This window comes from Liolophura sinensis, chromosome 3, assembly GCF_032854445.1.
Source record: "Liolophura sinensis isolate JHLJ2023 chromosome 3, CUHK_Ljap_v2, whole genome shotgun sequence".
Classification (NCBI taxonomy): Eukaryota; Metazoa; Mollusca; class Polyplacophora; order Chitonida; family Chitonidae; genus Liolophura; species Liolophura sinensis.
In genome coordinates this window covers 20,871,302-20,899,155 of record NC_088297.1, presented here as the reverse complement: position 1 = coordinate 20,899,155, position 27,854 = coordinate 20,871,302, and the positions used below count along the sequence as shown (strand labels likewise).

At 39.4% G+C, this 27,854-nt stretch overlaps 1 protein-coding gene across 1 annotated transcript; it reads left to right on the top strand.

Moving 5' to 3' along the window:
• The first annotated feature begins 559 nt into the window (after positions 1–559).
• On the top strand, positions 560–25,939 carry LOC135463457 (uncharacterized). Its single transcript, XM_064740717.1, has 16 exons — positions 560–1,219; positions 2,426–4,130; positions 4,584–4,984; positions 5,641–5,722; positions 5,974–6,041; positions 8,012–8,148; positions 9,069–9,139; positions 10,023–10,175; positions 11,255–11,361; positions 12,940–13,090; positions 14,133–14,302; positions 15,354–15,497; positions 17,044–17,210; positions 18,182–18,311; positions 25,309–25,443; positions 25,799–25,939. The coding sequence occupies exons 1-16, from the start codon at positions 560–562 to the stop codon at positions 25,937–25,939; spliced, it is 4,422 nt and encodes a 1,473-aa protein (XP_064596787.1).
• The last annotated feature ends 1,915 nt before the right edge of the window (positions 25,940–27,854 follow it).

The window sequence follows — 27,854 nt, the reverse complement described above, 5'->3', positions numbered from 1 at the left end:
AAAATTTAGATAGGTGATTATTAAAAAATAATAAAGAAGTGGAGAGATCGAAAGGTTTCTAGCTTGGCATAAGATGTGAATTCTAATTTCACTTGCCGGGATCGTAAAGTGTCAAGAACTTTACTTTTATCTTTGAACCCACATACGACTATGAATCTAAAGCAGTATATAATGATCAAAAGTTCATATGTTACTGTAATTCTTCAACATTTTTGCATGTGTGCAAGGTGTTAATTCAAGCAAATGTTTAAGTTTTTTCTTTTTTTGCAGACTGATGAAATTATACTTTTTCAGAAGCCCTGAAACTGGTAAATCCAACCAATGTGCTTTTGTGTCCAAAATCAACTTAAAATGTGCATAAATTGCGCTGAAAATTGTTCTTTCATATGGGAAAGTGTTGAGCAATTAGGGTATATACAACTTCTACAACACCACCATCAAATCTACAGTTTAACAGCTTTCTGGATTCACCCATTTGACAGTTGCAATAAAGATGGCCATTGTTTTTGCAGCTGCAACAGCTATTCAGATGTTCAGGCTCTAGCGAAGCTTCAGTCTCATGGCTCAGACTGAGGGAGATGGAAAACGGCGTTCTTTGACACTCTCCACTCGTACTGCATCGGACGCACCCAGAGGATTACCTTGGGAAATCTGGCAGCTTGTGTTCTCTCATCTGAGCATAAATGACCTGGGCCATGCAAGTCAGGTGTGCAAGACATGGAATATCCTGGTTCAAAGCCTGGACGGATCCAGGTGGCGAGAGCTTTACTTGGAATCCGCAGAATGGAAGCTTCCCCATTGGCCTTTGAACCCAGACGCACGACCACTGTCCTGGAAAGATGCCCTAAAGGAGCAGATGCTTCAGACACATTTCTGGTACCATGGCAACATTCTTGTGGACCAATCACAGTGCCTGGGAACCTTCCGTCGCCAACGGGGGAGCTTCTGTCGGCGCAAAACAATCGTGGTTGGCAGAGAAGGTGAACATGACACTCTGAAAAGTGCGCTGGGCGTGGCAAATGACTATGACCGCATTCTCATCAAGCCAGGTATTTATGACGAGCAGTTTGAAATGTCGTCAAAGATTCCTCTGGAACTTGTTGGTGATGGAGAACTTGGGAGCGTCATCCTGGTGATGTGTGTAGAGCAGACGTCCATCACAGGAAGACTCTGTAACCTTGTCATTCGGGCTCCATGGTTCACCAGCTTTGCCTTAAAGGTATGTACTCGGGACCCCCCGGGGCTCATTGAGTGATACACTGTGCTTTGCTCTTGCCACAGCCGATCAGTGACATCAAAGGCTCAACTCCAGTTCTTGCTAGTTTCACTTGGGCTTTTAATTCATAACTTTGTTCTAGTGACAATTAATCGACCCATTACCCAATGGGGTACAAGGCTTGAATTTTTTACAGTGTAGATCGGTTGGGCCAATTTGAAACCAAGAGGTTTGGCAAGTATCAGGCAAATGTCGCTGATTTGCTATGTTTTTCTCCATGTACCAATCTCAGCCCACTCGTTCTTCACTAATGTGTGGGGCATGTGTGTACATCTGAACAGTTCATTGCCAAAGATCACTGTTTACCCTTGACACTGATTTCTGGCACCCATAAAACTATCTGGTAAATAAATAAATAAACTGATATTGATTTTCTTTAAAGAGAGCCCTACATTAGAAATCAGACATCATGTAATGATTAACATGAGATGATTTTTTGTTGGTTTTGTTGTTTTCTGTTCCCTAACCTAAGAGTACCCTAAATGCCCTAAAATTTTTTCCACAAAAGTGCATTTTTAGCATGCTCCTTACAACCCATGCATTGCTCACTACCTTTTGCTTTACTGCCACCAGTAGACAAGCTTGACCTTTGGAACCTGTGACAGACACGTAGGCTTGTTTAGGCTTAACCTCACCACTTGTGCCCTCCCACAGAACTATTTAATCAGCATTTATCAATAAAATCTTTTTAGGTGTTGGTTGGAATCAATGTTGCAGACACTCTAGATAAAGAGAATGCACGTGTGTAAAGTATTATAACAGAGAAATGTAGAAACAGATTGTTTGTGTTTTCTGACATCCCTTTCTACCTCATCACCATGACCCCAGTGACCTTGGCGTTGTTCCAGATTTCTGCACTGAATGTGCTATTGTTGGCATTGATGTAAAGCAAAAGGTAGAGCCTGATGCATGCGCTGTAAGGAGTATGCACTTTTAGAGGCAAATGAATGCCACAAAATGTTATTTTTGGTGCTGAAACTGATAATTTTCAATTGGAATATCACCTGATGTTCCAAGCAAGCCTCAAAACATCTTTCTAATATCAATAGAATTCTCAGAATCGGGAAAATGAGCAAGGTAGTCATGGATGAAATTTTGGTCATTTACGGTGTGTTTAATAAATCATAGTTGTTTTTGTGTTGATTACAGGTGAAAGCTGGTTATATCCAGGTAGACAACTGTATCCTTGAGGACAGTTTAATCCTCATTCAAAACCCAGGCTCGGCACATTTCAGATTTTGCACTTTTCGCCATGCCAATGTGATCATGCAACATGTCAATGTTAGTGTGTTAGAGAACTGTGAATTTTCTCAGTGTGACCTGGCTGCAGTTTCTGTGGAGGGGTTTCCAAAGGACGAAGTTAACTGGGCTCATGGTCATATGACCTACATCACCACCATTGCCAAGGAAACAGTTTGTAAACAGAATGGGGAAGACGTGCGTTCAAGGTCAAGTTTGTCAGCACGGACCAAAAGCAGCGAGTCCCTAAAAATGAAGCACGTAAACAGTGGTGATGGAAATCCTGATACTGTTGTAAATGATGATGGTATGTCTGTGTCATCTTCCACGATTAACAGAAATGTAAGGAGTTGGCTAAATAACTTGGTGGAAACTAGCTCCCAAGTGACGCTGAACAACGATTACCTGGCTGGAGAGGCTTGCAGTGATCCTCAGTCTGGTGCTGACCAATCAGAGGCAGTATCTCATCCAGGCATGGTCAACTTCCCAGAAAAATGTAATTGGACATCGAGTATACAATTTAGCAAGAAAAAGAAAAACAATAACAGTTTAGAAGAGCATTTGTCTGTACATGAGAAGATGTTGTCACCAAGATCAAAACATGTTAAGTGTGAAACTGAGCAGACTGATCAAAACTGGAAGCTGTGTTCGAAAACAGGAGAGGACACAAGAAAACCTGCTGGAATGGTTAATAATGGTGATCCTCATGTGACCAGTTTGGAACAGGATAATCTGTGTTGTAATTCTTCTGCAATTGGAGACCCCTGTTTGGATTTCCACACAGTGGACTCGCAAATCGAACATCTAAAATCAGACTTGACAACTACTGAAGCCGCAAGACAAAATCATGCTCACTCCCACCCGAGCTCTAAACAATCACACAGCTCTTCTGATTCGAGAAGAACGCACAGTTTGGGGTCAAGGTTGCATCGGACCGCCCGGCTCGCCAGCAGTGCAACTGGCTCAGTGACACACGACAACTCATTAATTCTGCAGGGATGCTCAGACGAGAAAGAAGGTAAATCATGGCCTCCTGTATCAGAGCTGGATGGAGTTAAGGGTGACCCAGATGGACACAGCACCTCCAGCTCATGGCCTGATGGTAATGCACCTCAAAGTCATGGTCAAGGTCAGGCTTCAGGTCAAGGTCAGTCCCAGGCTTGGTCCAAGCCCATCAAGGAAACTGTTACAGTAGATGTTCACAGACCTGCAGAGCATCTTGTAGAAAGATTGGAAAATGGTGCATTGAATAGAGCTGGTGAGGATGGGTTTAATGAAGGCATGATTCGGCCTGGAAACGGAGGACAAGGTGGACCTTTTGATAGATCTGGAAATGCTTTTGTCAGTGAAGGATCAGTAGATAGATCTGGAGAGGATGTTGTCAGTGAGGAACCTTTGGATAGATCTGGGAATGCTCTTCTCAGTGATGGACTAGTTGACAGATCTGAAGATGATGTTGTCAATGAGGAACCTTTAGATAGATCTGGGAATGCTCTTCTCAGTGATGGACTAGTTGACAGATCTGGAGATGATGGTATTGAGAACCTGGATGAACCCGCTGATTTCATGCTCGATGACCTGTCTTCTGGTGACTCCAGTGAAGACCAAGAAAGAGGTATAGTGGTTTTAGTCTTCAGTAACAAGACCTTCTCACTTGGAGTTTATAAAGTGAAAAGATCTTGACAACAATCTAATCAGCACTAGAATTTATACATGTAGCTGAATGCACCTTTCCATGGATTGCATCAGTGTGTCTGCTTGTTTGTATGTTCATGATAACACTGTAATCATAACGTTCAAATTTTGATATATACCTTTGTATTACTATTGTCATTATATGGTTAATTGCTTTATCTTTTTCATTTTTACCAGATTTTACAAAATTTGGACTTTGCTTGTTCATTTTTGCATGTCTATGTTTCTCAACATTTCATCACGATTGTTACTATTTTTTTTACATGATACAGTTTACTTATCATTCCAAGGGTGATGGTGAATTTCCAAATGTTATGTTTGGAAGACACATAATGCTGAAAGTAGTGACATAAATTCTGCTTTTTTTGGACAGATGACTCTAGCACAATGACGAGTTCATCTGATGAAGACGCATTTTCTCATTCTGAAACATCGTTATCTGATGATGACATGCTGGTTCACATGTCCTATCCACATCATCACCGAACTCTCCTGACAAGGAAGAGAAACTCTGCCCAGATAGAAACGGCCACCATATCCAAGCAACTGTCGGTTGGAGAAAGGGCTACTCTGCGGAGTGACGGCTTGATGGAATTGTTTGAAGACGCGGATGCTCTTCGAGCCATAGCAGAAGTGCAGGGGGTGACCATACGAAACTGCCGCATGAATAACGGAAAGGGAGGCGTGATGGTTAGCTGTCAAGGTCATGCCAAGGTCATTGGCTGTCACATTGCAAATATGGGATACGGGATTCGATGTGTGCAAAATTCCAGGGTGAGTTATGTGTATTGGAGAAGTTAATCTTCTTAGTTGTCCTAGCATTCCTAGTATTCATTTGGTCAGTCATTGAATGATTGAATGATTAGGCACACTCTGGCAGTATTTCTGCAGCATCGTGACAATGATCATGCATTTGAAAGCACCAAATAAGTTTAAATATGGTAAATTTAGGACTGTTTAGTACATTAGAATACCACTGTTACTGCCCATGAAACTGTAATAAATATTTTGTTCTAATTTTCTTGGATTTTTGGTAATACCTTGAGTCTATTGCAAATTGGTCAGAGATATTATAAATTAATGCCAAAAATACTTGTATTAGTGCTACGTTGAGTAGAATTACCCCATTAAAATAACCATAAATTTTGTCTATGACTAACTTGCCCATTTGTCCAGATTCTGAGAGTGCTAATTTTAGAGAGTTTTTTTGACGTTTGTTTAGAACATGGGATGATATTCTACCGGAAAATTCTTTCAGCATCAAAAAAAGTTTCAGCTCCAAATATAATATTTTGTGACATTTATTTACATTTAAAAATGTACTGTTGTGGGCCAAATTTTAGGTTATTTAAGGTATTATTAATACCCTACTACAACTGCTTACATGTGTATATATTCATCTATCAGTTTGGTTTTGATGTACCACCTAGGCACTGGTTCTGAAGAACGAAATCCGTCATTGTAAGACATCAGGAATATTCATGAGGCTTGCAGCATCAGGTGTTATAGCTGGTAAGTGCAGCAGTATAACGATATAGGTAAAATTTAGGATTACCCAATGTTGTGCATCCAGCTGAATGTATTCACGCAACTGTTGGGCAGTCGAATGACACCTAATTTTTGCTGTAACAATATTGTGCCTACATTAGAACATTCAGTAACTCTATTCATTTCCTTGTTGGAACTTCAGTTTTGTTTGCAACCTTTCAGTTTCAGATGTCACAGTGTCTGTTCTACTTCATGGTGATTTTGTCATGTTTTAGGCAATGATATTCATTCTAACATGGAAGCTGGAATTGATGTGAGAAAAAATGCAGACCCAATAATTCAGGTGAGATTATGATTATAGCAGGACCATCACATGACCATCTTCATTCAAACTGACCAATCCGCCTCTAAAGAGAACAAATACTCATGACCTTGACCTAGGTGGAATGTTCAAATGGAGTTTGGGTTTGCTTAGCTGCAACTTTAAGTCCAGACAGGAATGGACCATGCCTGGCTGGTTAAAGGTACAGTACAGGCTAGTAGGAAGCACATGTCAGATGAAAGACCGCTAAATATTGTCAGGGAGGATAGTTTGATTTATATCTTTTTTTTTTAGTTTTTTTAAATATTTTTTGACCTAGTGAAATCTGTAAAATTGTGGATTCTACTGTAGCCTTTTTGGCCAATATTGGGACAGGTAATGTCACTTCAGCTTTTTGCCCCTGGACACACACAGATGCCTATATTTCATCATTCAGAATGCATCTTCATTTAGAGCTATGAATGCTCCATCAACAGATGGACCTTGAAACAAACTATTTCAAGCCAGAACTATTGCGGCGACGTCACCGAAACCCTCTAGGTCCCAACAAACCGCCATAGAATCCTGTGTTTTAAATGCATTTTAATATGTTAGAAAAATTCTAAAAACATAAATCAAACTATTTTGATGGACATTGTTAAATGGTCTTTCATCTCATAAATACTTTATTTTAGTGTTTTCTTTGCCTTCAAGGTGCTTCATGTTTCAATGACTGCATTCAATGATGGATTCACAGTTAGGAAATTTTAATTATTCGCCTGCTATCATTGTTCATGGGCACCATGGTTGGAATATGAACAGCTTAGCTATGCCCTTTTGTGTAGTCTTGCATGAATTTCCCTGCCCTTCACAGTATGAAATACCTCACCTGAGTCATAGTTGCCAAAGGTCAGTGGTTTTATCCACCCATGAAACTATAAATGAAAAATTCATTTCCTCAGTTGTTCCAAACAGAGAATTATTGAAAAAGTACGCAGTAAGCCAAAGGCTTGTAAGGTGTAGTATACAATTATACAGACATGTTTTTCCTGGATGTATAAATAAAAAACTAATATACAATATTTAGATTGCAAAAATTTGAATGTGTAAGACAATGAAAATATTGCGACCACAGTTGCACCAATTTCCTATTCCTAAAAAGAGGCCGGTTAAATAGTGATGTCACAGCAGGTTTGACTCTAGCTCTCAGGAAGTTTGACAGTTAATTGCCAAAGTCCAGTGGTTTACCCCAGGTGCCCCAGCTTCCTCAATGTATAAACCTGACTGCAGTGATGCAAGTGACATATTTTTGAGTATTGCATTACATGTGTAAACATGAGTGAAATAATGGAAAAAAACAAAACAAAATAATACCTGATGTAACTGTTACATGGATGTGCCCATGGATCTCTCCACCCATACATATAACTGTCAAAATAGGCATAGGCTAAGAACGCTAAAGCAACAATTAATTAATCATTCATTTTTCCTTTAGCGCTTTGTTGTTATTAAACAACGATTTTAAATCCTAGTCTTGAGCAATAAAAACTCGATTTGAATGATTTGTTTAAATTAATTACCCTAAATGACATAAAATTTCCTTTATGACTAACTTGCTCAATATTACTGTATTCTGAGAATTCTATTGATTGTTTACAGTGCTTTAAGGCTGGTTTGGAAAGTACTATGATATCCTGCTGCAAAAACGCTGTGTTTCAGCTCAAAAAACATGATATTTCTTGACATTTATTTGCCTCTAAAAATGCACTTGTGGGTAATAATTGGGGTCATTTAGGGTATTTATGCTCTATTTTCTTTTTGTTATTCCTGATCATCAAACTGAAAATTTTGCTAAACGGAGCTATTTTTATCTCATCTTAAGCTTGTCAATTTGGCCATAAGTCCAGCTCATGCTACCCGGACGCCATCATATATGTGAAATATTCTTGAGTATTGTGTAAAACACCAATCAAATAAATTAATCAATGTGGCTATATTATTTTGGTTGCCAGGGTAACCAGATTCATCATGGAGAGAGGTTTGGTGTGGCTGTTCTCTGCAGTGGTCAGGGACAGATCCGTAATAACGACATTTTTGCTAACGCTGAGGCTGGAATCTATATCCTGTACAGAGGAAACCCTCTTATAAGGTATTAAAACCTGCTGACCGAGGTCACCAAATTTCATTCAAACTGTAAGCATGCACCTGTTTGTAAGCATGTTAGAGTTAGCTAATATAGTACTTAGGGCAAGGCTCTATTAAAAATGTGTTCGTTGGGGGTAACCGACTAACCCTCCAAAAAAGCACCTTACTCTGAAATTTTTATTTGTCCCTTAGTTTGATGGATATTGTTATTTATTTTTTTTTTTTTTCTCCAAATATTGTTGTGGGGGGGGCAGGTATATATGTAATGTAAAAGCTATTATTTATTATTTAGCTATTATTATTTCTTTTTAGCATGACCACATGATCATTATAGTTATAGTCTTTGATGGGAAGATTCCAAAGAAAACTGTGATTTGTAATTATCATGTGATCATGTTAAAACTTATTTATCAATAAACCTATTGTTTACGTTCGCTTGGTGTTCAAGAAAACTTTATATACTTCCTGTACAGCAGACAAACACCCACATCCATAGTCCTTTCAAAACTGTCAATCCCTCTGTGACGGCATCACATTCACGGAAACTGGCAGGAAACGTAATGTCATCACAAGGGTTTGATGGACACCAGCCGTGTGAGATCCATCGGACGAAGAATGAATGAATGAATGATACACCACATCGGCAGTAGCCATTTTGTGGTGAAATCATCAGTACATGTTTCATGGTGCTAGCCCCCGTCAGAAGCCTAGGAAGTAAATTGGGCACAGTCATATTTCATAATCGCCACCTACAGCCCTAATCAGTAGAATGGAGTTACATGGAAAACATTCACGCTTTTTCTAGCCATTTTGCTGGTCAACATGCCTCGATTGTGCGATGAGTAAATAATATGAAATAAACTCTGACCCGCACAATCATTTATATCAATGTCTGATTTAGAATTCTCCTGATTTTGTCAACAGTGACAATCGTCTGATGAAGAACCAAGCGGCTGGAATTTCTGTAAATGAGAATGGATTAGGGATGATCAAAGGTAATCCTTTACTTCCTCATCAAACAATTCGAACTAGACATCATTAAATAGACCACTTAAAATTATGCATAAGTGTACTCTCTCTTATTTTTTTTAGACTTGTGTGAAAATAATTAAAGGCGTTCAAATATTTGAATTCTAAGGTGGGCTTTATTGGCAATACTATCAAAGTTTTGGAACTCTGACGTCACAGGAAGTTTTTCCAACTTTAATCACAACATTTAATGTTAAAGTAACTCTTTTGAACCATGACTAAAAGATCCCTGAAATAATATTCCTAAAAATTCCTTCCTTCTGGTGAACATCAGGAAAATAGGTGATGTGATGTCAGAGTTCCTAGATAACGTCAGTATGGCTCTTAAAGCTCACCATAGTATTCAAATGCCTAAAAGTTTTCAGTTTTTTGTATAAGATGATCCTCACTTCATATTTTAGCTTTTTTTTTACTTTAATAATAAATATAATAACTATAGCTTAATTATTGTGTAATTCATTGGTGGTAAATGCAGTATTGAAGAATTTTGCACTGGTTTGTTTGACTACAGTCAAGAGGAAGTCCTGTATGGGAGCTTGATACCTCATTAGTTTGGAGGCTGTGGCGAAAACAACACTAAAGATTAGCCGAATCAGCTAGCAAGGGCCTTACCAATATTAAGGTCCATAAACTTTGAAATTAAGTATGATCATAACCTAACAATCTTTTGAAAACAGCTTCAGTTTCTGTATCTTTTAGGAATAGATCTAGGTTCATTCCTTAGCTGTAGAGGTCAGGCATATGTTTACCAAAAAACATTATTAAAATGCCCCGTGATTCTTCAAATGTTGTAGTCTTCTTTCAAACATTTTTAGTAGTGTAACTTATTGTGGTTGTCTCCCTTTGCAGATAATATGATCAGCGGGAACATGTGGGCTGGCGTTTACATTCGCTATGGTGGCGACCCCTTTGTCCAGAACAACGTCATCTGTAATGGTGTGGCTGACGGCATCGTTGTTGGTGAGAGGGGACGGGGAACTATTTCCAAGAACACTGTCACAGGTAATTTAAAGTTTAGCACTTGTGTCAAAAAATGTGTCAGTTGTGCCGACTTTTATGTTGTCTCTGTTCAGATGGAAGGGATGGTATGTTTTTGTAAGAATGAATGTGATTAGCATGGTGTAAACATTTCATGGCTTTGGCAGAAAAAAACAAGGGTTACAATGAAATGAAAATAACATCTAATATATCAGCATTTTCCAGGCATCGGATTAGCTGATGTACACATGTAAAAGTGTATAGATAATTTGAAAGTAATTAAATCAGTAATTAAAGGAGTTATGAAGTCAGTACACAAAATTTTTCAAGAAGCAGTTTTAATTCCAGGCCATAATTAGTTATTTTCAGATAATTCAGATATTTCAGAAATTAATTGAATTTTTATGCTGCTATAAAGTATAAGTGTAAGATGAATAATAGCTTGTGTGTCAATACCAGTTCTTTAAGGAGTTACAATTAGTGTTCTGTAAAGCAACAAACCCTCAATATTGATCTGCAGGGTTAATTTTAGCTGCATTACAACTTCATTATCCCACACTTCTGTGAAAGTGGAACAAGGGATATTCATTTGTGATAGAGTGGCTGTCTCTCCTTTGTTTCTGTGAAACTATTTGCGTTAAAGATTGTCGAATTTTGATAAAACTCTTTGTGCAGTTTCATTTTGTGACCCCTTCAGATCAGGTTTGATTCTTATGAAAAGTGATAAACCAGTCACAAAACTTAGTTAATTATATTTTCATAAATCACAGTGCTTTAATGCTTCAATGGTTCTCCTTGACACTCAACTATGGCATCATGTCATTGTCTTTAGCAAGGCATTTAAGTGAGGTGTCATGTTTGGTGTCTTCAGCATTAGGCATTATGTTTTGATCGTCATGGCACATCAGTTAATGTCATGTATGCTGACTCTGGTGAGGTGTCATGCCTAGTGTCTTCAGCATGACACTTTGGTGAGACGTCATACCTCTTGTCTCCAGAGTGACACTTTGGTGATGGGTCATGTCTGTGTGTTCATATAATGTAACGTGAAATGTCAAGAAAATACAGAAAAATGCATGTACCATATCTCCTCTTGTCCTCAGGTAACGCCGGCTGTGGGGTCTGGATTATGGGAGGGGAGTGTCCTTTACTCCACGGTAACACCATCAGTGACAATGGCGATGCCGGCATTGCCTTTGTTACCAACACCGTGAGTTCCAACTACTTGTATCACAGTTTCAATTTATATTTAAAAAAAAAAAACAAAGCGCTATACATTTGAAGCTCTGAAAATTGTGAGTGGCAGTATTTTTAATACAAGGAAGTACAGCACTTATTATATTTAGGGTAAATTAACAGCATTGTGTAACAATATATACATGTTGGAGGACTTGCTTGGATAGGTTAGAGGGGGGAACAAGGGACATAACTCTGGCTGTCACCCCATGCGACACAAAAACTGTGCTGTGCATCTTGTGACAAGGGTTGACCGAGGTGACCTGTAATGTTGCGGTCGTCTGTGAATAAATATGTAGTGGTTTGTCAGAAAAAAACCTTCTCAAGTGTCTTTGCCCTGACTTACACCAATACCTATCAAAGGGCGAACCGAACGGCTCCATGAAAATGTAACCTTGCCTGGGGGCGAGGCAACTGGTTAACTATCACTAACATTAGGGGATGCTAGGTTGTAGGCAAATGACAGACCCAAACACAAAATCAGAGTCAGTGATATGTATTGCTGCCATCTGGGTGACCAGCCAGGCTGATGACCGTCCAAGGGTGTGACTAGCTCTTCACTGCCCTGTTGACATTAGGCCTGCACTTTTATAGCCCCAGCGAGGACCTCAGAGAAAGCATTTAATTACCTCGCTGTGGGTGTCTACCCAGTACATGACTTAACTAAGATTTGTGTTTCCAAAACATTGGAAACCCTGCATTTAAACAGTCTATAAGGTACATCAGAATTCTCAGAACATTTAACTGCTACTTAATTTGCTATTTATACTCTGCAAAATATGAAAAACCTACAACCTCTACTTTTATAACTAAACATCATTTAATTGCTGTGAAACCACACTAACTTATTTAATGTTACTGTAAATCCTCAATAACTATAAATATCATTCCACCTGCAAGCTAGCAACCATGATGACAAAGTACAACTTAATACGAACATAGTCATATGCAATATCCCTACCTAATATCAGTTACTAATGATGAATTTCTTCCCCAAAGTCTTTAAACCTACACATCAGTATACGTGTCGCAAAAAAAAGGTAGGAAGCCAAATTCTAACTACAGCCTTGCTACAAAAACTTCCAGAGAGGAAAAGATGCTCAGACTTGTGTGATTAATTCATTGACATTCAATGGCGTTTGAGCAAAGATGGCTGCTTCTAGCCCAATTACTCTCCCCAGGAAAGCCACAGCCTCTGCCTAACTGAAATATCTTCAGTAGTTGTAGGCATTTGTTGATTTTATCATTCGGTGTGTATAAGTGGACTCAAAACAAACAAGCTTATGCTTAGCAGAGTAGTGGATGGAGTTTGAAACCCTAAGTAGTGAGGTCGAGTCTATCTGGAGTCAGTATTTTCAGTGATGGCAATTAGTTTTCTTACTTTAGCTGGAGAAAAAAAAATGTATTTGTTTTTCACATATCACATGATCTCATTTCAGCCAGTCAGCTCTGACCAGGTCATATGTCACAAGGTTACAGTCCTGCCAGTTTAGGTTTTCAGTACTTCTTTATGTGGACCAACTCTTAAAAAGATCACATGATTTCATTTTAGCCTATCAACACCGATCAAGGTGTCAGAGGTCATGGGTCTCAAGGTCACAGTCTAGCTCTTCAGGACTTGTTGATAGAGGATGACAAGAGAGGGACCAAGCTACACTACTCTCAAACCAAAGTGGTACACAACACTGTCTGTCATAACATAGGTAATGTATGAGACTTGTTTTCTTTTTTTTTGTTTCTTTTTTTTTTTGTATTGTCTTTTTCTTTAAACAAGAGCAGCAGATGGTTTAGGTGTAAGGTGATTGATTCTCAAACTCTGGCACACTGGGTGCTGGCGAAAACCTTTTGGACAAAAATATTTCAAAATTTTCCCTTCTTTACCATTCTTTGTTGTGCCCGGTGACATTAAGATCTCTATGGCACTTATGTCACCTAACATTTAGCCCACAAAAGTCCATTTTTAGAGGCAAATAAATGTTGAAAAATATTATTTTTTATGCTGAAACTTACAATTTGTCTGTAGAGTATCATCCCATGTTCCAAGCAAACCTCAAAACACCTTTCTGATATCAATAGAAATCTCAGAATCAGGAAAAATGGGCAAGTCAGTCATGGACAAAATGTATGGCCATATTAGGGTATTTGGGGAGTCTTATGTTGGACCACTTTTCTTCTATCAGTATGGCTTGCTGGTTTTACTATACTGCGACTCCTTTGAGTATGTTGTGATACATCTAAGACCAAAATAATGTTTTAATAAATTTTATTTATTTTATTTATTTATTTGATTGGTGTTTTACGCCGTACTCAAGAATATTTCACTTGTACGACGGCGGTCAGCATTATGGTGGGTGGAAACCGGGCAGAGCCTGGGGCAAACCCACGACCATCCGCAGGTTGCTGGCAGACCTTCCCACTTACGGCCGGAGAGGAAGCCAACATGAGCTGGACTTGAACTCGCAGCGACTGCATTGGTGAGAGACTCCTGAATCATTGCGCTGCGCTAGCGCACTAACCAACTGAGTAATAAATTTTAAAATACAGAGTAAAATCTATGCTCTTAGCGACCGCATTGGTGAGAGACTCCTGGGTCATTGCGCTGCGCTAGCGCTCTAACCAACTGAGTAATAAATTTTAAAATACAGAGTAAAATCTATGCTGTTAGATATGATTTATGATATTCACAGAAGGTACAAAACCCTATCAAGACCTAACCTAACAAGGTAAATGTTGTTCTTGTTTTAGGTCATGGACTATCTGTTGAATCTGGTAAAGATGTTTTCCTTGGGAGTAACAGCATTTATGGAAACAGCCAGTCAGGCATTTACATCAACCACCCCAAGTCAGTGACTGTTCATAACAACCACATAACCTGTAATCTGCAGACAGGTGTGTCAACCAGTGGTCAGGGACAGGTAAGTAATCAACCTGCACAAATCACTGACTGTTCATAATAGCCTGTAATCTGCAGACAGGTGTGTCAACCAGCGGTCAGGGACAGGTAAGTAATCAACCTACACAGATCACTGACTGTTCATAATAACCTGTAATCTGCAGACAGGTGTGTCAACCAGTGGTCAGGGACATGTAAGTAATCAACCTACACAAATCACTGACTGTTCATAATAATCTGTAATCTTCAGACAGGTGTGTCAACCAGTGGTCAGGGACAGGTAAGTAATCAACCTACACAAACCACTGACTGTTCATAATAATCTGTAATCTTCAGACAGGTGTGTCAACCAGTGGTCAGGGACAGGTAAGTAATCAACCTGCACAAATCACTGACTGTTCATAATAACCTGTATTGTGCAGACAGGTGCGTCAACCAGTGTTCAGGGACAGGTAAGTAATCAACCTACACAAATCACTGACTGTTCATAATAACCTGTATTGTGCAGACAGGTGCGTCAACCAGTGGTCAGGGACAGGTAAGTAATCAACCTACACAAATCACTGACTGTTCATAATAACCTGTATTGTGCAGACAGGTGTGTCAACCAGTGGTCAGGGACATGTAAGCAATCAACCTACACAGATCACTGGCTGTTCATAATAACCTGTAATCTGCATGCAGGTGTGTCAACCAGTGGTCAGGGACAGGTAAGCAATCAACCTGTACAAATCACTGACTGTTCATAATAACCTGTAATCTGCATGCAGGTGTGTCAACCAGTGGTCAGGGACAGGTAAGTAAGTAAATTGCTGACCGTTCATATTAACCACATAACGTGTAGTAAGTTATTAAAACTAAGCCTGTGAACTCTGCCGGGGTTCTTGATCATGGGGTCACATTATTAACCCATACAAGGACTCGTCAATGAAGTTGTGTCCCTTTTCTGTTGACAAGAGCAGTGCAAAATTAGATTTCAGCAAAGGGAATGAGCCTACTTTTGGTCAGGTAAAGATGTCTACATGTTGTGATTACTTCAGGTGAATTTGTGATGTTCTCATATCTTTTGGCAGACAACCATTTTTGGCAATGGTGTGTTCGACAACAAGGCTGATGGGATACATTGTCAGAATGAGGCTGTTGTCAAGGAGAATGATGTCATCAACTTCCATTCAGAAGGTGCAGGAATCACTTTGAAAGGAGCCGGTGAAATAAAGGTACACACTCAAGACATGATACATGTTTGGGATATCTCAGATAGTATTTTCAAATCATTTACCCCAAGTGAAAACATTTTTGTAAACAAAAAAAACATGATTTCATATGAACAAGAGCAAATTTGCAACAGTTTTCATGTCCCACAAAAAAATTAATGTTGAATTCTAAAAAGGCCTTGTATTAAGTGAATGACCCATATTGAAAGAGAGGATGTCCAAAATTTGACTTACACTGTATACCAACAGACAGAATATTTTTAGAAAAAAAAATAGATCTATTGATAAAGTTGTCAACTTGGTGTCCTCGGGGGTTTTAAAACAGTATAGAATCTTTATTCAAGAGTGAAAAGTGCGTGGTTTAACCCAGAAAACCATATCTCCACTGTCAGCCAATCAACATCAACAGTTCTGTATTACTTTAAACATGTCATCAAATGCTTGTTGCATAGAGATAAATTCAGTGTTGTTCGCCTCTAAATTGATTCTGCATTCGTTGCAGTTGAAAACATCAACAATGTTCATAAAAATTTCAGGCAAATTTCAAGTAAAATATGAATGTGAATTCCTATTGATTGAAGAATCATTCTACAGGAAAAGCTCATGTTCTACGGAGCGCCAGACCTGCTTGTATTTGAGTCATATTTTGGAATAATAACAGAAATAGTGGCATCCTGTGAAGATTGTATCCCTTGATGGTTCACTCATTAGCAGAGTACAAACTCTTTTGTGGTTACATCTCATGCTGGCTACCTCTTCAACCATATGTGGGAAGGTTTGCCAGCAACCTGCAGATGGTCAGGGTTTTCGGTTTCCTCCCACCATAATGCTGTCCGCCGGCATATAAGTGAAATATTCTTAGGTACAGTGTAAAACACTACTCAGATAAATAAATCTTTTGTGGTTAAGGGTAAAAATAGTCCTACCATATCATGTCAAAAATGTTATGCAACTATTTTTGATAACATTTACTATAAAATTGGTGTCTGAAAAAATTTCCTGAAAGTCTTTGAACGATGTAGATAAACGGTGGAGAAAATTGAGGAGCTGAACATTTGTGAAAGTAAAATGGAAAGCGGTGTCATTAGTTCCTCTGGAACAGTGAGACGTGGTGAGTAAATCAAATTGTCATCAAAGATTCAACAGTTGACTAACATTTTTGACAAGTCACATGGTACAGTTGGAATGTTTTCACCTTTTACTACAAAAGAGTTCAAGCTGGAAACCTCCCTATTGTTTTCATTCTTGCACCCACCGGTCTCAAACCAGTGATGTCCTAGTTCAAATCCAACTCTTGCTGCTTCTACTGACTGGAGTTTTGAAATCATAGGTTTGTCATCTAATCAACAAGGGGAGCTATCGATATATGGTTAGGATCACCTAATAGAGGACCAGCCATACATAAATGAAATGTAACTGTTTTTTTTTGTTTTTGTTTTGTTTTTTTCATTTTTTTTTCCTTTTTTCATTTTGTATTTGTGTGTAGAGTGTATGTATATTGCTGGTAACTTGAAATGATGAAACTTTTGTGTGATAATCTTTGTTCAAGGTGGAAAAAAATCGAGTTCACACGATAAAAGATATGATCAGCCTGCTGGAATCTGTCAGTGGGGTTGTCCATGACAACCAAATTTTCAGTGCCATTGACAACCCCATAGCAACAGGCCCCACCACAAAGGTCAAGGTTGTTGGTAACCACATCATCACCCCAGACAGGTAAGGCAAAGTTTTAACATGCATATTCAATAAGAAGCTACATTTTAAAGTTAGAAAATGAAATCTCATAAAATCTAAAATAGTTAGGCTTACTTGGAGCCTTAATTTTGCCCCATGAATTAATTTCTTTGTACCCTCTTTCATCTTTACTTTTGTCCATTGGTAAAACATTATGTCACAGAGGTTTATTGGTGATTAAGCTTATAAACTTTGATATTAAAAGCCAGGTACTGTGTCCCAGTATTGTTAGTCTCACTGATATGCTTCACACTGTAAAAATATTTTAACAACTCTCAACAAAAGAGATCGTAAGATGGCTTGTGATATCTCTGTCTGTGTTTATCTGTTTTGAAATAAATGATAGTTGTGGAGATAGGGTTTATGATGAAGAAGGTACAAAACGGAGCTTTTCGGCTGTGTGTAACTAATTATCGTAGCCACTGAGTGAGTGAGTGAGTGCTTGGGGTTTAACAATGCTTCAGTCATATGACCAGGAAGGAATCCTTAGAGTGCATGTGATGTGTCTCCTTGTTTCAAGGCGGATTTCCACAGCTCTTTTATCTAGAGCTCCTTTACTGAGACGTCTCACTGAAGGCAAGTAAGCCGCCCCGCCCAAGCCATTATACTGATACGGGTCAACCAGTCGTTGCACTATCCCCTTCATGCTGAACACCAAGTGAGGAAGTTACAACTTCCTCTTTTAAGGTCTTAGGTGTGCCTTGACCCAGGATTGACCATGGATCAACCGCTCCTGAAGCAGAGGTTCTACCAACTGTGCTATCGTTGCTGGTGGTAGCCATTGAAAACATATCATGTTGAAAGATACACATGTAGTAACACAGGTATTGTGTTTTGTTACACAGGTAACAAAAGAGTCATTTGCGACTAATAAATGATGTCCTATCAGCTTCATCATTGTCTCAGACACTGTATCTATTCTGAATTTTCCTTCCCATATTTTATGATTTTAGCTCATCATCATCAGCAACACCACCTCCGTTACCATGGCAACCAGGAGACCCTGCCTCCCGACCAGACTTTCACGATCCTGGTGACCTATCTTACCAAGCTCCTGCCAGATATGTTCGCTCATTTGGCCAGGTGACGCGATCCGATACTGGCAACCATCAGCGTGGCAGCCGAACTTGTATTTTATTATAAACCAGCAGGTGTCTGTCGTGGAAGAGTCTAAGCAAATGATAGCATGTGTCAGAAACGGCAGCTGGCCAATCAAAGACCATGGCCGAGTTTTAGCTGGAGATTTAAGCAGTTCTGTAAATCATTCTATATGTTGGTTTGTAAGTCTGTCAATCTGTCAGTCTATCGGTCATACTAATGTTGGACATCTTTGCTTATGGGCTACTCATTTAAAGTGGGGCCTTCATACAAGATGACATCAACTTTAGGAGGATGTTGCAGTTATTGAGAATTAGCATTAGTTTATTTACGGCTAGCACAGACTTTATTAAGTATTTTTTATTTAGGTACCTAATAGCAGAATGTTGTTCTGGAAGATGAATAGCCCTTGACCAAGGCAGTGGCAGATTCAAATACACCCTTGCCAACAAAAACTTGCCATAAATCTGAAATTTTGAGGATGTATCATTTTCATTAATTTCCCACCATTCTTCTTTTCTTGGTGCATAATACGTATAAGATATAAATGTGAGAACAGTTGGGTCAAAAAAAATCTCATTTACAGACTAATGTAAAAAAAAAAGCAATTCCAATCACTTTTCTGGACTACAATTGGCACTGAAAGACACTTAGTTTGTGAGAAATTCTGTGAAATTATAGACGATGTCAATTACATGTTCTTTGATATATGAAATAATGTCCAATACATGGAATAGTTGTTCTCTGAATCAGGTTAGCCTTCATACAGAATGTTATCAGTCCAAAATTTGATAGCCCATGGTATATGTACACATAACTGATATCAAACCAGAATCAGGTTAGCCTTCATACAGAATGTTATCAGTCCAAAATTTGATAGCCCATGGTATATGTACACATAACTGATATCAAACCAGAATCAGGTTAGCCTTCATACAGAATGTTATCAGTCCAAAATTTGATAGCCCATGGTATATGTACACATAACTGATATCAAACCAGAATCAGGTTAGCCTTCAGTGTTATCAGTCCAAAATTTGATAGCCCATGGTATATGTACATATAACTGATATCAAACCAGAATCAGGTTAGCCTTCAGTGTTACCAGTCCAAAATTTGATAGCCCATGGTATATGTACACATAACTGATATCAAACTAGAATGCAAGTAAGCCTTCATGCAAAATGTTGTCAGTCCAAAATTTGAAAGCCCATGGTATATGTACACATAACTGATATCAAACTAGAATCAGGTTAGCCTTCATACAGAATGTTATCAGTCCAAAATTTGATAGCCCATGGTATATGTACATATAACTGATATCAAACCAGAATCAGGTTAGCCTTCAGTGTTATCAGTCCAAAATTTGATAGCCCATGGTATATGTACACATAACTGATATCAAACCAGAATCAGGTTAGCCTTCAGTGTTATCAGTCCAGAATTTGATAATCCATGGTATATGTACACATAACTGATATCAAACTAGAATGCAAGTAAGCCTTCATACAGAATGTTATCAGTCCAAAATTTGATAGCCCATGGTATATGTACATATAACTGATATCAAACCAGAATCAGGTTAGCCTTCAGTGTTACCAGTCCAAAATTTGATAGCCCATGGTATATGTACATATAACTGATATCAAACCAGAATGCAAGTAAGCCTTCATGCAAAATGTTGTCAGTCCAAAATTTGATAGCCCATGGTATATGTACATATAACTGATATCAAACCAGAATCAGGTTAGCCTTCAGTGTTATCAGTCCAAAATTTGATAGCCCATGGTATATGTACATATAACTGATATCAAACCAGAATCAGGTTAGCCTTCAGTGTTACCAGTCCAAAATTTGATAGCCCATGGTATATGTACACATAACTGATATCAAACCAGAATCAGGTTAGCCTTCAGTGTTATCAGTCCAAAATTTGATAATCCATGGTATATGTACACATAACTGATATCAAACTAGAATGCAAGTAAGCCTTCATACAGAATGTTATCAGTCCAAAATTTGATAGCCCATGGTATATGTACACATAACTGATATCAAACCAGAATCAGGTTAGCCTTCAGTGTTATCAGTCCAAAATTTGATAATCCATGGTATATGTACATATAACTGATATCAAACCAGAATGCAAGTAAGCCTTCATGCAAAATGTTGTCAGTCCAAAATTTGATAGCCCATGGTATATGTACATATAACTGATATCAAACCAGATTCAGGTTAGCCTTCAGTGTTATCAGTCCAAAATTTGATAGCCCATGGTATATGTACACATAACTGATATCAAACCAGAATCAGGTTAGCCTTCAGTGTTATCAGTCCAAAATTTGATAATCCATGGTATATGTACACATAACTGATATCAAACTAGAATGCAAGTAAGCCTTCATACAGAATGTTATCAGTCCAAAATTTGATAGCCCATGGTATATGTACACATAACTGATATCAAACTAGAATGCAAGTAAGCCTTCATACAGAATGTTATCAGTCCAAAATTTGATAGCCCATGGTATATGTACATATAACTGATATCAAACCAGAATGCAAGTAAGCCTTCATACAGAATGTTATCAGTCCAAAATTTGATAGCCCATGGTATATGTACACATAACTGATATCAAACTAGAATGCAAGTAAGCCTTCATACAGAATGTTATCAGTCCAAAATTTGATAGCCCATGGTATATGTACACATAACTGATATCAAACCAGAATGCAAGTAAGCCTTCATACAGAATGTTATCAGTCCAAAATTTGATAGCCCATGGTATATGTACACATAACTGATATCAAACTAGAATCAGGTCAGCCTTCATACAGAGTATTATCAGTCCAAAATTTGATAGCCTATGGTATATGTACACATAACTGATATCAAACCAGATTCAGGTTAGCCTTCATACACAATGTTATCAGTCCAAAATTTGATAGCCTATGGTATATGTACACATAACTGATATCAAACCAGATTCAGGTTAGCCTTCAGTGTTATCAGTCCAAAATTTGATAGCCCATGGTATATGTACACATAACTGATATCAAACTAGAATGCAAGTAAGCTGCCTCGGGTCAACCAGTCATTGCACTCTCCCCTTCATGCTGAACTCCAAGCGAGGTAGTTGCAACTTCGTCTTTTAAGGTCTTAGGTGTGACTCATTCTTGGATCGAGTCTACAGCTAATGGTGATATGTACACATAACCGATATCAAATCAGATTGGTTCCTTGGGAGTAACTTAGAATCAACACAGAAAATGTTCAATGTTTAGTTACTGATAAACACAGAAAAGTAATTTAATTTTCTTAGCAAATGTTTTTTTTTTTATTGGCAAAAAATCTCTGGTATTTTAGCATCTCCATGAAAGTTTTCGTAGATTTTCTCAACATAACTCATGTGTGTGTCTCAAACTATATTACAGTGTTCTTGTATGAGGGCACATTATTTTTTTATTCAGTTTCTTTGTGTTGAGAATTTCTGTTATGTTTTACCCATGTAGATATGTCTATATATTTTTGTAACTTTAACACAGCTGATAACTTTCCTATTCTTTGGTGCTTATGTGGCCTTGTACAAAGTAGTGCAATGCCTCGTTCCAAAATCAGGGGCCAATTTCAAATGAATTTAGAAGAATTATATATGCTGAATTTAACATTGGCGACCAGCTTTATGTTACCATGTAACAACAATAACCATCAGTGGTTAAAGTTTTATGTTGCAACCAGAGCTGAAGGCGTCAAATCACTATGTTACTACATGTACCATAGTAACTAGAAGCAAAGGTTTTGTGTTGCTTTATTTTGCTATGTACATTGTAATGACCATAATGATCAGTGCAGCAGGTTTTATGTTGCCATGTAACTACAATAGTTATCAATACAGCAGGTTTTATGTTGCCATATAACTACCATATTGATCAGTACAGCAGATTTTATGTTGCCATGTAACTACCATAGTGATGAGTTTAGCAGATTTTATGTTGCCATGTAACTACATGTATCATATAGCAACTAGGACTGGAGGCATAAAGTCACAATGTAACTACCGTAGCAACAAGTCCTGAAGCTTTTATGTTGCCATATAACTACCATAGCAATTAGTACTGAAGGTATGATGTTGCCTTGTTACCACCTTGACAGCCAGTAATGAAGCTGGATGTTGCCTTGGTAATTATCTGGGCTCCATAACGCAACATGTACAAGGGTTTCATGAAACTTTCAGTGTGTTGAGGCATCGTATGGTTACATAAGATGGGTGCAATGCTGTCAACTGTATATATGCATGTTGTTTATTGTAACTAGGCCTGAATGCTTGAAGGCAACTTTAAATAACACCCCACCTATAGGCTTTTATTTTATTACTCAATACATAAAGTTGTGATATTTATTTTATTGTACATTTTTATGGTACATGTTAATACATCTATTGCTATGGGACCAAAAGAATTGTACAGTGTAAACATTTATCTTGCGGTGGCTGTGTGTTCAAGTCCAGCTTATGTGGGTTCCCTCTCCATCCGTACATGGGAAGGTCTTCCAGCAACTTACGGATGGTTGTGCGTTCCCCCCTCCCCCGCGAGCTATGCCCTGTTTCCTCCCACCATAATGCTGGCCGCCGTCATATAAGTGACATACTCTTGAGTATGGCATGAAACACCAATCAGATAAATACATAAATAAATAAACATTTATATTGTTATAAAGGTAACTTTTATGTTTACTGTGATAGAGTTGTAAAGTGTAATCCAATTCCCCCAACCCACCATTTTCTGTATTTACATGGGTGCGAGAACCAAAGTCCTATACATGCACATGCTTGTATCAGCCTAATAAAATCGTAATTTTTAATGCATTTCTTGTATATTTAAGAGCTGATGTTTGAATCAAAGGTAGACTGAATATTGTTCGAGTTTAGACAGTTTGTTTGATATTTCATACTTGACACAAGTCTCAACAGAGCAAATAGAACATTATGGCGCTCAGCTCTTTAGTCATTACATCACCATGACATGTGATTGGTGTTTTACGCCGTACTTAAGAACATTTCACTTACACGTCGGCAGCCAGTATTATGCTGGGAGTAAACCAGGCAGAGCCCAGGGGAAATCCACAACCATCCACATGTTGCTGACAGACCTTCCCATGTACGGCCCCTGAGGAAGACAGCATGGGCTGGACTTCAACTCATAACGACCTCATTGGTGAGAGGCTCCTGGGTCATTACGCCGCGCTGGCGTGCAAACCTCTCGGCTACAGAGGCCCCCTGTTGCCATGGAAGTGAGTATACCAATAAACTCCATTCATATAAATAACTATGGCAGTTTCATACAGTTACTATTGCATTGTGAAACATGCCAAGGTGTTGAAGTTTCCTTCAAGGTTTCCTCTTTTGATTAGTGCTCTACCACCTGGATTCCTATAAGTTTATAAGTAGGCCTTATTTGAGCACAAGGTAAGATTTGTTTTTTTAGATCCACCTGTGAATAAAGCTTTGTGACCCCAAGATATCAGTAGGGCGTCTTTTTTCCTGTGCAATGGCAATTTGGTTGCAAGATGAGTCGACCATTGTTTGCCTTCCGTGAATCAGTAATTATGTGTACCCTAATTTGCCAATCTTTTTGCATATGAAAGAGCACCTTTTAGTGCAATTAATGCATGTTTTTAATTTTGATTTTCGAGGTAAAACTACTTTGGTTGGATCGGCAAATTTCAGGGCTTCACAGAAAGTGTAATGTTATCAGTTAACACAGAGTAATGTCCTCAGAATTTGCTGGAATAAACACCTCGGAAACCTGTGAAAAGGTTGAATTACAGTGCCAGTTAGCTCACAAAACATCATCACAAAGGCAGGAATGAGTAGTACACTTCACAGCTTGGACCTGTAGTACTTTACACAGAAAAGGCTTCCTGTCACTGAATAAGGCAACACCAAAGCTATTTTGTGCTTTACGGTAGAGAGATGACACTGACAATGGGAAAAAAAAATGAACACTTTTATTATAATTTGCCTGATTTTTTAGGCTTTCCTATCATGTAAATATGTATTCAGTGGTTAATATTTCTGTTATAGTCTACATTTCCCAAAATAGATACAGTATTTTTCAAGTTTTGTTTGTACTTTTCTACCCTCCGACGACTCTGAGAAAAGATTAATTTTGCCTGCTTCAACAACTTCAGATGGTATGGTGTAACTACAGGTGTTTCAATGAGTGGGTGAGTGCTTGAGGTTTAACATTGTACTTAATACTGTGATGGAACACCATGTGTCATGAAATCACAATTAATCACAATATAATAATTAATAAGTCCACATACCACCATAACTAGTTTACTTCTTGCTTCATTTCTGTTAATTTCCAAACACCAAGCAGTGTGTTGATATATAATAAGATGCATCACCATGGCTCCAAAAACATCATCCACAAAATTTCTAGATTCCCCAGTTCTTATTGTTCCTGAGGCATTGGTGACATTGAGCATTTGGCAGCTTTTGTGGAGAGCATTTACACAGTCTTGTGTCATCAGTATCATGGCAAAGGTTGGTGGTTTACACCTGGCACTTGTGTTCCTCCACTCACAGAACAGACCACCATCATACAAGTGAAAGATTCTTGAAATGGCACTTAACAGGAATTAAATCAACAAAATTTACAAAATTGTTGAGAGGTAAAGGCTCTGTCCAGTGCAGTGGATTACAAAGTGTGTTTGCCCATGGCAATGTAAACGCCAAAATGGGGGCCCCTGTGGCCTAGTGGTTAGTACAATGGCCCCGGAGGCCGTCATCAGCTCCTGCTGGCATCCTGTCTGGTTGTATGACCCTGGAGCCCATCATCAGCTCCTGCTGGCATCATCTCTGGTGGTATGACCCTGGAGCCTGTCATCAGCTCCTGCTGGCATCCTCTCTGGTGGTATGACCCCGGAGCCTGTCATCAGCTCCTGTTGGCATCCTCTCTGGTTGTATGACCCCAGAGCCTGTCATCAGCTGCTGATGGCATCCTCTCTGGTTGTATGACCCTGGAGCCTGTTGTCAGCTCCTTCTGGCATCCTCCCTGGTGGTATGACCCAGGATCCTGTCATCAGCTCCTGCTGGCATCCTCTCTGGTTGTATGATCCCAGAGCCTGTCATCAGCTCCTGCTGACATCCTCTCTGATTGTATGACCCCGGAGCCTGCCATCAGCTCCTGCTGACATCCTCTCTGGTTGTATGACCCTGGAGCCTGTCATCAGCTCCTGCTGACATCTTCTCTGGTTGTATGACCCCGGAACCCGTCATCAGCTCCTGATAGCATCCTCTCTGTTGGTATGACCCAGGAGCCTGTCATCAGCTGCTGCTGGCATCCTCTCTGTTGGTATGACCCAGGAGCCTGTCATCAGCTTCTGCTGGCATCCTCTCTGTTGGTATGACCCAGGAGCCTGTCATCAGCTCCTACTGGCATCCTCTCTGGTTGTATGACCCCAGAGCCTGTCATCAGCTCCTGCTGGCATCCTCTCTGGTTGTATGACCCCAGAGCCTGTCATCAGCTTCTACTGGCATCCTCTCTGGTTGTATGACCCCGGAGCCTGTCATCAGCTCCTGCTGACATCCTCTCTGGTTGTATGACCCTGGAGCCTGTCATCAGCTCCTGCTGACATCTTCTCTGGTTGTATGACCCCGGAACCCGTCATCAGCTCCTGATAGCATCCTCTCTGTTGGTATGACCCAGGAGCCTGTCATCAGCTGCTGCTGGCATCCTCTCTGTTGGTATGACCCAGGAGCCTGTCATCAGCTTCTGCTGGCATCCTCTCTGTTGGTATGACCCAGGAGCCTGTCATCAGCTCCTACTGGCATCCTCTCTGGTTGTATGACCCCAGAGCCTGTCATCAGCTCCTGCTGGCATCCTCTCTGGTGGTATGACCCAGGAGCCTGTCATCAGCTGCTGCTGGCATCCTCTCTGTTGGTATGACCCAGGAGCCTGTCATCAGCTCCTGCTGGCATCCTCTCTGGTGGTATGACCCAGGAGCCTGTCATCAGCTGCTGCTGGCATCCTCTCTGTTGGTATGACCCAGGAGCCTGTCATCAGCTCCTGCTGGCATCCTCTCTGGTGGTATGATCCAGGAGCCTGTCATCAGCTCCTGCTGGCATCCTCTCTGGTGGTATGACCCACGAGCCTGTCATCAGCTGCTGCTGGCATCCTCTCTGTTGGTATGACCCACGAGCCTGTCATCAGCTCCTGCTGGCATCCTCTCTGGTGGTATGACCCACGAGCCTGTCATCAGCTCCTGCTGGCATCCTCTCTGGTGGTATGACCCAGGAGCCTGTCATCAGCTCCTGCTGGCGTCCTCTCTGGTGGTACATGGAAAGATGTCACAACAACCTACAAATGGTCATGGGTTTCCTACCCCCGTAATACGGCAAACCATCATGGCGTAGAACACCAAACAAATAAATAAGTACCAAAATAAAATGCCCGCTTGTATTACTATATACAGTGACCTGGGTTCAATCCCCTGATTGGGCCTTGCTGACTTATGTTAACTCACAGACTGTGGACCAATGAGGCTCCATGCTTGAATCCAGCTCTTGCTGTTCTGGCTGCAGCCGTACACTTTCAGCACTCAGGCTGGCTTCCTCTCTAGCCGTACGTGGGAAGGTTTGTCGGCAGCCTGCGAATAGTCGTGGGTTACCCCCGGTCTCTATCTGGTTTCCTCTTACCATAATGCCGGCCGCCATCATATGAAATATTCTTGAGTACAGTGTTAAACGTCAATTAAGTAAATAAATAAATACACCTTTAGCATTATGGTGGGAGGAAATTGGGGATGACCATGACCATCTGCAGGTTGCTGACGGAGTTAAGCGCCAATTTCTCAAGTAGTTAATCCCCTGTCGTGTTTTGGAAGACCTTAGGAAGAATCAGTCTTGCTTCTCTCTGGTCACTTTAATGTCTGTATAATGTAAGGGTGTCATGGTTGGTGTCATCTTTGATGTCATGTTTGGTGTTGGCCATTAAACCTAATAAATGCAGTAAAAATAAACAACGAATTTCCATATTTTACAAGATTTTACATCAGTTTATTATCAAAAGCAGCATATTCAAGTTATCAAACAACTGCACAATATGCTTGTAAAAGGCCCACTGATAGGACAATTTCTCCACAGTCAACCATGTTACAAGCAAGCTGATTGGTCACAACCACAATCTTACGTCAGCAAAAATACAGTCAATTATACAACTCTTTAGTTAAATGTCAAGTTCACAATTATTTTTATTTCTAGAACATTGCAAAAAACAAACTGTTCAGAAAGTATACTGAGAGTTCAGAAGAATTGTTCATCATATATGTTATTTTGTGTTAAAAATCTTGTAATACGTTTTTCCTTGTTAAAACCATGTACTACAATTCTTCCACCTTTTCACACGTAGGCAAGGTGTTTATTCAAACATATTTTGAATTATTCTTTTTGAGGTGCCCCGAAACTGGCAAATCCAACCAATGTTGTTTTATCTCCAAAATAAAATTAAAAATGTGCATAA